Raw genomic sequence first — 13,539 nt, 5'->3', positions numbered from 1 at the left:
AACAGCTATCTTAAATGTGGGTATAGGAATTTATAATGGGAAAAAGTTACTCGAAAGAAGTGTCCTGGAAGTGTGCTTAGACAATTCTTAAAAATACTTTTTATTTCCCTTTTTAATTTACCTTTTCTTTTACTCCATTTATATTCTTTTGCATCATCATATTGCACCATCAAAAAAATATTGATAAATTGTAGAATTGAAGCCCAACAAAATATGGGCCAATCTGAAAAGTGTCCAGCTTGATTTGAGGAAATGCCAGGAACTTAGACCCATTCTTAAAGACCTACCTGACATGGTTATCCACAGTCAGGAGCATCTCATCATGCCCTACTGATGGGCCCAGAACATGGAAAGGCCCAACACTGAAAAACCGCCATAGGGAACAACGCAGTCTGTGTTGTGTTTAACTAAGATGACCCACTGGTTGGAGGTATAACATTGCTTTTTCCTTATTTCATTTATTATGTGAATATAAGTTGTAGCAAACGAGCCGAGTGATTCTGATCATATCTGTTGCTCTGTTTCACCTTCCTGTAGAATAAAGAAATGTATGACTTGAGCTAAACTTTACCTCATCTAGTGTTAGTCCAGTCTGCCTTCAGAGAGATCAGAAACCCTCTTTAGAACTTAACTCATTGAGCAAGCTTGTGGTCATCTTCCTAATATCTCCTTCTTCCCCTCTTCATACATTTGTCGGATTATGCCCTTGTGAAACATCTTGGGTTTTTTTTCTCTTAGAGGTGCTATATAAATACATTGTTATTTGTTTCTTCTATGAAAAATAAAACACAAAAGTAGATAATGATGTTGGTTCATTAATTTTGGACAGTTAAAAAAGAAATTCAGATCCTGGCTGAAAGTGTAAGCACTGAAGAGAAAAGTTTAAAATGACTAATGGGAGCCTGTATCTTTGGTTTGGATTTCTAGACTGATTTTGTTACTCATTTTAAAACCGTAACTTTGTACAGTTTGGTTATTCATCAGTTGTCGCTTTTGTTACTCTGATCTTCCCTTTGCTGTTTTGGTGACCTATATATTGAAATCTATATCAAAACAAGCAGGCTCCTTTTTAGGATTACTCTTTCATCATTGTGCTTTTCTGCCTTAGCTTTCAGTTTGTCTGTATCCCTGTAGGTCACTTGTCTCTGGAAATGGAACTGCAAATTGGAGCTGCATGTGCTTTCTGTAAATTGAAATGTGATCATTGGCTTTTCTTTGCTGTGCAAACAGAGCAAAATCTTTTGACCAATGGGATATTTGGTGCTAAAGTTGCACCAGTACAATTTGAAAGATTAATTCATAATTTAAAAAATTTGAAAGATTATTGAATGTGGCCATTCGTCATTTTGACAGTGTCAGGAAGACTTGGAGAGAAAAACTTGCTCCTGTGCTAATTTATTAAAGTTGCAGTAGTTCCCTAGGTCACGCTGAATATTAATCCAGTTCTCGGCCAAACCCTTATAAAGATTTGGAATAATAGTGAAAATTGTTATAAAGCGTATGAAAATGCAGAAGGATGTTACAGGGATACCACAAAATTGTCTTTAAATCTTCTTTGAAATTCTGTTCAGCAGTTCAGTAAAATAAGATAACTGATGCACATTTGTGAAATACCTTGTAAAGTTTTGTGAATTACAAATTTCTGAAGGAATTCAGCTTCTGTTTTAGAGTTGCCAATGTTTGAAAAACTTATCACGTGAAGAGAATCTCTGTAATAATTAAGGATTGGAAATCATTGTTCCTTGGCAAGTAAAGGAAACATTGAATATAATCTACTCTTAATTCAAAATCTCTTAATTTAAATGATTCAAAGATTAATTTTTCAGCAATAAATTGTTGTGTTATTGCATGTTTAATTAACATTATTCATGTTTCATGAGAAAACGACTATGCATTATCAGGAATAAACTGGATGTTGTGAAGCTTTTAATTTCCTGTGTGTTGATTCTTGGAGCTGTAGGAATATCAGAATGTACTTGCCTATCAAATAACTTTGTCTTGTTTTTTCCACCAGACACATTATTTTGGACTTTGGTTTCTCAGTAAGACTCAACAGGGACGATGGGTGGAGTTAGAAAAAGCTCTGAAAAAACAACTGGACAAATTTGCCAATGAGCCTCTCCTCTTCTTTGGAGTGATGTTCTACGTACCCAGTGTATCAAGACTTCAGCAAGAGGTCACAAGGTACAGAAAGCCAACAAGCATTTTGTCTAGCTGTCTAGTAAAATGTCATGGCAATAGTGCTCAGGAGGATAATCTTTGTTCAAGATTTTCATTAGGCAAGAATATAAAATTGATGAAATAAAACTAAAACTGTGAATGCTGAAAGTCTGAAATAAAAAGTTGGAAATGCTTAAAATCACTGAAAGCAAAAGATTAACATTTTCGGTCAAACTCTTTCATCAGTTCTGTTGCAGGGTCACATCTGAAATGCTAACTTTTTTTCTCTTGCTTTTGAATGCTGAATGATTTGCAGTACATTTCAACGTCAGCTGTATCTATTTCTATAGTGCTGTCACATATAGGATTTTGGACAAGAAAGAGTGGGTGTTGTGTAGCAAGGGGAATAGAAAAACGAGGAATAAGTTGTGAGATGAAGGTGTTGAAGAAAAGAGTTTGGGTTTCCAATGTTTCTATCTATGATGTATGTGAAAAAGCGCACTTAAATGCATAATTATTGTGCATCATTGTGCTATTCCTGTCTCTCTCAAATAACCCCATATCAAAACTATTTTAAGCATACTTTCAAAACTACTACCGTAGAGACATTTCAAATATGTTACTTAAATGCAGAACACAGTTTTTAATTTTTGAACATTTCATGTGTACGTGCATACCTGCAACATTTGTTACAGAGTCACGTGGAATCAATGTACCTGCATGTAATTCCAATAACTTGTGCAATTCCAACAGGCCATTTGGCCCAAATGCCCAGTGCTGGTGTTTATGATTCACACAAGCCTCCTCCCACCTTACTCATCTAGCCTCAAAATCATAACCTCCTATTCCTTTCTCCATCATGTGTTTTATTTAGCTTCTATTTAAATGCTTCTTATGGTGGTTGCCTCAACTACTCCACGTGGTATCAAGTTCCACACTCTAACCACTCTCTTGGTAAAGAGGTTTCTCCTGAATTCCTTATTGAATTTATTAGTGACTATTATATTTATGGCCCTAGTTTTGGATTCCCCTCCAAGTGGGAACATTTTCTCCATGTTTATTCGACCGGACCCCTTCATAATTTTAAAGACATCTATTAGGTCACCCCTCAGCCTCTATTTTCTAAAAAAAAAAGAGCCCCAGTCTGTTCAGTCTTTCCTTATAGTTTATAACTTCTCTGTTCTGGCATCTTCTTCATTGCTTCTAAAAGCTGAGCTTGTAATCTTAAAAGTGCTTCATGAATTTAAAATTGCAGTGATTGGCATGACAAACTAAATCAATTGTCAGCAGAACTGTTCATTATAAAGAAACGCATTTCCACCACTGAAAATGTTAATTACCAACGCTGACTTCTTTTAAAGTCAGTACCTAAGGCATTTGTCATAGAGATTTCATTTAATGTTTTCAGCAGGCACAGTAATGAGAGGAAAGTCACTTAAAAGCCTAAAATAATGAAAAAGAGATTTGATTTTGAACTAGCCTTGGGTAATTCTTCAAATACAGAGTACTGTTCTGTGTCACTGATCAAAAGTGCCAATTTGAGTAGAATGTTTAACACTTTGATGGGATAGTTTGTCTGCAGAGTCCTTAATGGGCCATCAAAGAGATTAGGATTAATTCTGAATTCATCACAAGTAATAAACTTTTAAGTTTCAGAGACATATTCGTTTTACACTTTTGTTTACAGGACCATCTATAGCTATTGTGTTATAATATCTCAACTTTTTTATGTATCTCAATCAGGTGGTATCTTTTTTTCTTTCAAAGTTAGCGTTTTCCTTATAGGACCACCCATGGCAAAGGTTCCATTCTTCTTCCCATATTCTCTATACAGAACTGGAGTTGAACCATGCATGGATCACGTTCTGAGGATACTAATATTGTGGATGACATCGTGCTAGCGAAGAGAGGAATAGGGAGAGAGAGGAGTTGAACACGTGGCTGCAGGGATGGTGTAGGAGGGAGGGTTTTGGTTTCCTGGATAATTGGGGCTCTTTCTGGGGTAGGTGGGACCTCTACAAACAGGATGGTCTTCACCTGAACCAGAGGGGTACCAATATCCTGGGGGGGAGATTTGTTAGTGCTCTTCGGGGGGGTTTAAACTAAATCAGCAGGGGAATGGGAACCTAAATTGCAGTGCCAGTGTACAGGCTGTTGAGAGTAGTGAGGTAGGGGATAAGGTTACAGGGACGCAAGAGGGCACTGGCAAGCAAGAACTTGGTTTAAAGTGTGTCTACTTCAACGCCAGGAGCATCCGGAATAAGGTGGGTGAGCTTGCAGCATGGGTTGGTACCTGGGATCCTGATGTTGTGGCCATTTCGGAGACATGGGTAGAGCAGGGGCAGGAATGGATGTTGCAGGTTCCGGGATTTAGATGTTTCAGAAAGAACAGAGAAGAGGGTAAAAGAGGGGGGGGTGTGGCATTGTTAATCAAGGAAAGTATTACAGCGGCAGAAAGGACGTTTGAGGACTCGTCTACTGAGGTAGTATGGGCCGAGGTTAGAAACAGGAGAGGAGAGGTCACCCTGTTGGGAGTTTTCTATAGACCTCCGAATAGTTCCAGAGATGTAGAGGAAAGGATAGCGAAGATGATTCTCGACAGGAGCGAGAGTAACAGGGTAGTGGTTATGGGGGACTTTAACTTTCCAAATATTGACTGGAAATACTATAGTTCGAGTACTTTAGATGGGTCTGTTTTTGTCCAGTGTGTGCAGGAGGGTTTTCTGACACAGTATGTGGACAGGCCAACCAGGGGCGATGCCACATTGGATTTGGTACTGGGTAATGAACCCGGCCAGGTGTTCGATTTAGATGTAGGTGAGCACTTTGGCGATAGTGATCACAATTCGGTTAGGTTTACCTTAGCGATGGGCAGGGACAGGTATATACCGCAGGGCAAGAATTATAGCTGGGGGAAAGGAAATTATGACGCGATTAGGCAAGATTTAGGATGTGTAGGATGGGGAAGGAAACTGCAGGGGATGGGCACAAACGAAATGTGGAGCTTATTCAAGGAGCAGCTAATGCGTGTCCTTGATAAGTATGTACCTGTCAGGCAGGGAGGAAGTTGTCGAGCAAGGGAGCCGTGGTTTACTCAAGAAGTTGAAGCGCTTGTCAAGAGGAAGAGGGCGGCTTATGTTAGGATGAGACGTGAAGGCTCAGTTAGGGCGCTTGAGAGTTACAAGCTAGCCAGGAAGGATCTAAAGGGAGAGATAAGAAGAGCAAGGAGAGGACACGAGAAGTCATTGGCGGATAGGATCAAAGAAAACCCTAAGGCTTTCTATAGGTATATCAGGAATAAAAGAATGACTAGAGATAGGTTAGGGCCAATCAAGGATAGTAGTGGGAAGTTGTGTGTGGAATCGGAGGAGATAGGGGAAGTGTTAAATGAATATTTTTCGTCAGTATTTACAGTGGAGAAAGAAAATGTTGTCGAGGAGAATACTGAGATACAGACGACTAGGCTAGATGGGATTGAGGTTCACAAGGAGGAGGTGTTAGCAATTTTGGAAAGTGTGAAAATAGATAAGTCCCCTGGGCCAGATGGGATTTATCCTAGGATTCTCTGGGAAGCCAGGGAGGAGATTGCAGAGCCGTTGTTGTTGATCTTTATGTCGTCATTGTCGACAGGAGTAGTGCCGGAGGACTGGAGGATAGCAAATGTTGTCCCCTTGTTCAAGAAGGGGAGTAGAGACAGCCCTGGTAACTATAGACCTGTGAGCCTTACTTCGGTTGTGGGTAAAATGTTGGAAAAGGTTATAAGAGACAGGATTTATAATCATCTTGAAAAGAATAAGTTCATTTGCGATAGTCAGCACGGTTTTGTGAAAGGTAGGTCGTGCCTCACAAACCTTATTGAGTTTTTCGAGAAGGTGACCAAACAGGTGGATGAGGGTAAAGCCGTGGATGTGGTGTATATGGATTTCAGTAAGGCGTTTGATAAGGTTCCCCACGGTAGGCTATTGCAGAAAATACGCAAGTATGGGGTTGAAGGTGATTTAGAGCTTTGGATCAGAAATTGGCTAGCTGAAAGAAGACAGAGGGTGGGGGTTGATGGCAAATGTTCATCCTGGAGTTTAGTTACTAGTGGTGTACCGCAAGGTTCTGTTTTGGGGCCACTGCTGTTTGTCATTTTTATAAACGACCTGGATGAGGGTGTAGAAGGGTGGGTTAGTAAATTTGCGGATGACACGAAGGTCGGTGGAGTTGTGGATAGTGTCGAAGGGTGTTGTAGGGTACAGAGGGACATAGATAGGCTGCAGAGCTGGGCTGAGAGATGGCAAATGGAGTTTAATGTGGAGAAGTGTGAGGTGATTCACTTTGGAAGGAGTAACAGCAATGCAGAGTACTGGGCTAATGGGAAGATTCTTGGTAGTGTAGATGAGCAGAGAGATCTTGGTATCCAGGTACATAAATCCCTGAAAGTTGCTACCCAGGTTAATAGGGCTGTTAAGAAGGCATATGGTGTGTTAGCCTTTATTAGTAGGGGGATCGAGTTTCAGAGCCACGGGGTCATGATGCAGCTGTACAAAACTCTGGTGAGGCCGCACCTGGAGTATTGCGTGCAGTTCTGGTCACCGCATTATAGGAAGGATGTCGAAGCTTTGGAAAGGGTGCAGAGGAGATTTACTAGGATGTTGCCTGGTATGGAAGGAAGGTCTTACGAGGAAAGGCTGAGGGACTTGGGGTTGTTTTCGTTAGAGAGAAGGAGGAGGAGAGGTGACTTAATAGAGACATACAAGATAATCAGAGGGTTAGATAGGGTGGATAGTGAGAGTCTTTTTCCTCGGATGAGGATGGCAAACACGAGGGGACATAGCTTTAAGTTGAGGGGTGAAAGATATAGGACAGATGTCAGAGGTAGTTTCTTTACGCAGAGAGTAGTAGGGGCGTGGAACGCCCTGCCTGCAACAGTAGTAGACTCGCCAACTTTAAGGGCATTTAAGTGGTCATTGGATAGACATATGGATGTAAATGGAATAGTGTAGGTCAGATGATCGGCGCAACATCGAGGGCCGAAGGGCCTGTACTGCGCTGTAATATTCTAATTCTAATTCTAAAAAAAAAAAAAATTCTAATCCCTTTGTGACATTTTTCAACATGAGCACCATTATTCTGGGAGTAATCCCAGTTCCTCTCTGCTATGCTGTAGGTTGAGTCTCGCTCACCTCCTTGAGGCAGCCATCCACGCACTGGAAGATATTTGAATGCCTAGGATATTGACTCTTTAGGAAGGTCACTGTTCCTCTTTAGTGCCCTCACCTACTTGGAAGGAAACTTTGAATAGATGTTTTGATTCCATCATTTCCTTCATCTGGGATCTTGCAGTGAATGTAGCTGCCATGGTCCTTATGATCTTCATGGTTCCATCCCAGGTAATTGCCATAGAAACAATTCTACCTGCAACAGACAATTGAGAGAAAGATATGTGAGAAAGGAAAAGAAAGATTTGCAGTTAAATAGTTTTTTATCACATTTCTCATAAACGCATCAAAATGTTTCACGTACAAATGAATTGATATGCATTGACTATTATATAGGTAAATGAAGTAGCCATCTTGTGTAAAGCAACATCTTACAAAACAGTCATGAGATGAATGATGGTTTAATCTGTTTTTGGTGGTGTTCGTTGAAGGGCAATGTTTTGGGGGACACTGGGAGAGCTCCCTGATCTTCTCTGAATAGTGCCACAGGAGCTTTTAATGCCCAACTTAAACCACCGGAACAGGTGAATGGGGTTTAATGTCTCATCTGAAAGTCTGACTCCTGACAGTGCATCATTTCCAATTACTCTAGACCACTGCCTGGGGTGTTTGAACTGAAATGCAGAAGCTGCCTCAGTTGCATCCTCAGTCGACAAACTAGGTCCATTATTCCAGATTAGATTGGATTCAAATGCTGAAGTGGGGCTTCTGACTCAGTGCAGAAGTGCTACCACTAAGCCAAGCTAACATCTATGAATAATGCCATACTTGGCCCATAAGCCATTCAAGTTTTAGTGTGAGTTAAGCGAGCACACCTCTGGATAGATAACATTGTGCTTTTGTATTTCTGCTCAAGGACTGTGGATGAACTGGAAAGTTTCACCCTTTTCTGGAAACATAGGAACAAGAGTAGGCCATTCAGCCCATCGAGCCTGCTCTGCCATTCAGTACGATCATGGCTGATCATTCACTTCAATACCTTTTTCCCACACTATCCCCATATCCCTTTATGTCATAGGTATTTAGAAATCTGTCAATCTCTACTTTAAACATTATTTTTTCTTCCTCCAATTCCCTTAATCTCAAGAGAATCTAGAAAATCAGAGCAAATGGAGTGAAAATAATTCTGGTAAACTCATACTGCATTGTAATCTACGATTCTCATGCAGAGAAAACATTTTTCTCAACTGTCAGGTTGGATTATCAATGCACAATCAACCAGTTTCCAGTTGACATTCAGACAGTCCAAAATGAAATCCTAATGGGTCTCCCAAATTTGGACCTAATTGCATTCAACAGCACCACCAACTTGATTTGCATTGCAGCATTAATGTAGAAAAGCATTCCAAGTGGCTTCACAGAGACATAAGGAAAAAGTTGATGCTGAGCCAATGTAGGAGATTTAGATTAGAGATACAGCACTGAAACAGGCCCTTCGGCCCACCGAGTCTGTGCCGACCATCAACCACCCATTTTTTATACTAATCCTACACTAATCCCATATTCCCAACAAACATCCCCACCTATCCCTAAATTTCCCGACCACCTACCTATACTAGTGACAATTTATAATGGCCAATTTACCTATGAACCTGCAAGTCTTTTGGCTTGTGGGAGGAAACCGGAGCACCCGGAGAAAACCCACGCAGACACAGGGAGAACTTGCAAACTCCACACAGGCAGTACCCGGAATCGAACCCGGGTCCCTGGAGCTGTGAGGCTGCGGTGCTAACCACTGCGCCACTGTGCCGCCACTGTGCCGAGATATTGGGTAGCAATTTGATGTAGCCATTATGTGGTTCTTCAGACTCAACCAGGTTTCCTGTTAGATAGATTGTTGCCCCATTTCCCTTTGGAACAAAGAATTATAATCATTTCCTTTTACCACCTCAAATCCAAGCTGGAAATTAGTTCAACAATGTAGTTGTTGGACAGGTATTAGCATATTGCATGGATGAAACTAAACCTCACCATTAAACCTGACAATTATTTGTCAGCTGGTCAGGCATTTCAAATGAGACGAGTCTCAAAGCAATGAATCATGAAATAGCTAGTGGGATGCATTTTCCACTGCTGACATTTCTCTGGCAGGACACTTAGTGTCTCAGTAAAAGTCACAATGCCTGTTTTGCAACTGTTTCTTGAATGTCCTCACTTTCCACATAGTTATGCATTCCCAGTATTTTCAGTTTCCAGAACTTTCTCTGACTGTGAATAGGAGATTTTGCAGCACCAGAAACAAGTTTATTTAAATATTTGCATGATACATGTTAGGAAATTTACAAAAGTGTAAGCCACAGACTTTCTTGGAATACTCTTAACCTCAGCAGGGTTTTGTATTTTCCTGACTACCACCAAAACAGTTAATTTTTAAAAAAAATAATGAACATACAGCAAATATCCTTTTTTCAATGAACCTCTGTTCCACGCACCCCCCCCCCCCCCTCCCCCAAACAACAAAAAGTAATGATTATAGAGGTCGGAGTACCTCAAAATATATTTTAGGATGTTTGATGGAGATGCATAATGATTCAAAAAGCTCATAAATGGCTCATCAGAACAATGGAATTTGTTCTAAGTCAAAGAAAAAGTCCGAGTGTATGTTTAGTTTTACAGCTGAAGTGAATGCTCATTGTTCGGTAACTTAGTAGTCGGAAAGATTTTCATGGAAGAAGGGAGAAAAATTTTTACATTCCAACCTTATCAGAACACGCTCTGCTATGACTTTCAATGAAAGACCCACAGTGTTCCTTTTTGTCTTTCTTGTGTCAAAAGGTTAACATTTTTAGCTTAAGAAAACAGATTTATTCCAAAGTTAGTCTAGAGACAGCTACCACCACATTGTATTAGTTTCATGAGTCAGGTAACTTGACTGCTAATGAATGCAATGCTGCATCCATTTATTAGTCATCATATGCCAATGCTTTGCTAAATCATTGCAACTCAGACACAGTGTGTTAGGTTTTTCTTCAGGCTTTTGGAGGGCAGGGCAGTAAATGGAGGTAAATCTGAAGCAGTTGCCTTGTCTTTACCCTTCTTCCTGCAGCGTTTGCAATAAGCACATACCTAGGCCGGGATTTTACTGAACTCCCGACATCAGGCTCCATGGCGGGGGGTGGGTGGGTGGTGCTGGAAGATCGTTCCAGCAGCAGCCCACCACGGAGCCCATTGCTGGGAGTGCAGGGCCTGTTCTTCCCAGCAGCGGTGAGGCTCCATGGCGACCCTCCTGCTGTTGGGCGACAGGATCTGGATTGACATATTTAAATTAATGAAATGAGTATGTATAAATAAAATCACCAGCGATCTTACCTTCAGGCTGCGCTCTTCCTAGTGGCGGTCGGCACTCGCGCCTTCGCTTTCCCTTCCAGGGAAAGTAGGCCCCACCATAGTGGGGAAGGAGGGAGCTTATGATTTTTAGTGCAGTTGGGAGGAGAACGGGCTCTAATGCAAATTACTAGTGTAGGGGAGGGTGGGAAGGGGTGACCTCTGCACTTTGATCCTTTTGTGGGGGGGGGGGGGGGAAGGTCAAGTGTTGAAGGCCAGTGTTTTGGCGGGGTTGGGGGAGAGGGCAAATGTTGAATTTAATTGCTATGGGGGGAGGGATGATAGATTTATCAGCAGTATATGGGTGGGGTGGGGGTAGCCCTTTAAAAATTTAAATGACTTGGCAGGGCTATCTGCCATTTAAAAATGGCACCAGCACCTGCGCACAGGCAGCTGACACCATTGCCAGCGTCGGAGAGCCCGCCGCCCCCCCCCCCCCACATGATGAGGTGGGAGCGGCCCAACTGGCACATTATCCTGAACTGCTGCGAAGAAGATTGCAGCGGCATGGCGGTGCGGGCTGCCATTTTTTCTGCCCATCATGTTGCCTGCGGCAGGAGAAGAAAATCCAGTCCCTAGCGTGTAAGTAGTAGTGCTATGCATGTTGAATGTGAAACACTGTTTCCTTCTTTCAAAAGCCATGTGCAATTAAAAAAAAAACTGTTGCAGGTTGCTAGTAGAGGTAGGAAAATGGAAGTGCTGCAAAGTGGCCATGTACATAAAATTCTGAGAACAATTTCTGATTAATTAGATCTGTACCTTCATCAAATTTAGAAGTATTGGGAAGCTGAAGCATTTTTTTCAGAGTTGAAGCCTTTAATTTTGGAGTTTGGCAGCTTTGCAACAAAGATGTCCTTTTCTTGTCATATTCCCCTTGACCTTTAGGAGGAGAATCAAGAGGAAGAACTGAGGTTGCCTGACTGTTCAGAAGCCATAGGCATTGATAGGCATTCACCCAGAGATACCCACTCATCCATGGCAATGAAGCCACATGCTCCTATCTAAACTTCATCTCCAATGCTTCAGAATGTTGTGCTTCCTATGGGAGATTTAACAGAGTTGTGCGGCTGACTGATGAGAAATAGAAAAATGTCACACCATTGCAGTGGTGGTTGCTGTTCTGAGAAAGAGGCACATTGTTGGGAAAGCAGATGGAGCTTTGCATTAACCTGTATTGCAAATGCTTGATGTTGACCCTGGTTGTTTTAAACTGCAAATATTCCATTCTCCAGCATTGACTTATGTCAGTTGAAGAATAGAAAATTTGCCAAACGGTCATAAAAATGTTGTTTCAGTGCAGTGAGTCAATTTCTCTCTCCAATCTTTCAAGGAGATATAGATTTTGATGGGTTACACAGTTTATCCATACCCTAAAAAAATAATCTGCCAAATATTTTATCCAGTTACATGAGGGATCCAAAATAACAATGTTCCAAAAGGCAGCCTTTCTATGGGCATATGTAGGACTATGTCTCCGTGGCAAAGAGACCCACTAAGCAATTTTTAATCTCTCTTATTAGGAGGAATACTTTACAGTGTATGTACATCCTCTCCTCCAACTTGGTATGTAAATAGTAATTTTCTCCCAGTACCCCCAACCTCCTTCCTACCTTGTCTGCCTCTAGAAGAGCAAGATTGTTCTGTCAGTTCTTGATTCTTAACACAGTAGAAGATATTTCAAAAAGGAATTTGCTTGTTATCAACAAAAATTGCTTTCAACAAGTCTTGGAGGAAGTGATTAAAAATGTATATTTTGTTAACTAAGTCAAAAACAACAGTTTGGTGAAATTTCTAATCCTCAGGAATCTCTGGATTCGGAAACAAAAAGACCTGCTTTTTCCATTGCTTTCAAACCAGGATGTATGGTTTTAATCTTGCTCTACCATAATCATGAGCCTGTATCCAATTTATTGTTGTGAATGATTGGCATCCAGTTACGGTGCTACCAAGTCCACTAAAGGGACTAGAGTATGCATGTACAAACAGCTCAAGCATGCTGTTTGAAGGCAGCATTTTGATTAACCCAGGAGATTTATCTGCAGGAAGGAGGAAAGTCTGCCATATTTTTCTTGCCTCTTTTGAATTCAAATTACAAGACACAATGAATTTCTGGTCAGCTCCAGTGAGTAATGCAACACTCGTGGGTGGATTATACAACAGGAGGACTACGCTAATACACCGAAAGTGCAGCAGTCAACTTTTCTAATAAAGTATTACATTCCACAAAACATTAATGCAGACAAGAGATCATTAATAATATTCTTCATACTTTGCAAATATCATGACTTCAAGATTCAAAATAATCAATATGTTGTGGAAGGCACACTCAATTAAAAAGTCCACTATATCTAGACTGAAGGAGCCCCCTCAGAATATTCTTTTTAATTTATTTCTTAAGATGAAACTACCATACATATTATAACATGGGGTGGGGCTGGAGGTTTGGTAGTGGTGAGACCAAAGTTACTCCCTCTCAGAATGTAATTTTTTTTTAAACTTCTAATTGAAGCCTTTGACCCTGGGTTAGTCAAACTGGCTTCTTACTCGAGAAACTTGGGAACTATCCATCTAATATACCATTAACAAATTCTTTTTCAGCCTTTAACACAGTAGATGGTACTTCTATTTTGCTATTAAGCTAACTACTGTGAAGGACATCTTGCTGCTGGATACTAGAGCTCCCATTAAAAATCAAGACATTGAACACCCCTTTGGGAAAACCAGTCCATTGATAAACTAAAGGGTGTTGCTTTAAAAAAAACAAATTTTGAAGATTGTGAACTTCTGCCACTTTTTCTGAATTCTTTGACATTTACATTTAATATATGTCTGCAGAGTTTCAAAGTGAAGT

General features: G+C 40.8%; 1 protein-coding gene across 3 annotated transcripts in view; it reads left to right on the top strand.

Moving 5' to 3' along the window:
* LOC137376446 (tyrosine-protein phosphatase non-receptor type 14-like) overlaps positions 1–13,539 on the top strand; it is a 268,323-nt gene that overhangs the window by 136,465 nt on the left and 118,319 nt on the right. For all 3 annotated transcript variants that reach the window (XM_068045035.1, XM_068045032.1, XM_068045034.1), the window contains one exon: positions 2,015–2,184. In XM_068045035.1, coding sequence (XP_067901136.1) covers positions 2,015–2,184 — 170 coding nt within the window. The remainder of the gene's footprint in view (positions 1–2,014; positions 2,185–13,539) is intronic.

This window comes from Heterodontus francisci, chromosome 13 (assembly GCF_036365525.1).
Source record: "Heterodontus francisci isolate sHetFra1 chromosome 13, sHetFra1.hap1, whole genome shotgun sequence".
Lineage (NCBI taxonomy): Eukaryota > Metazoa > Chordata > Chondrichthyes > Heterodontiformes > Heterodontidae > Heterodontus > Heterodontus francisci.
This window is presented reverse-complemented; position numbering and strand designations above follow the sequence as displayed.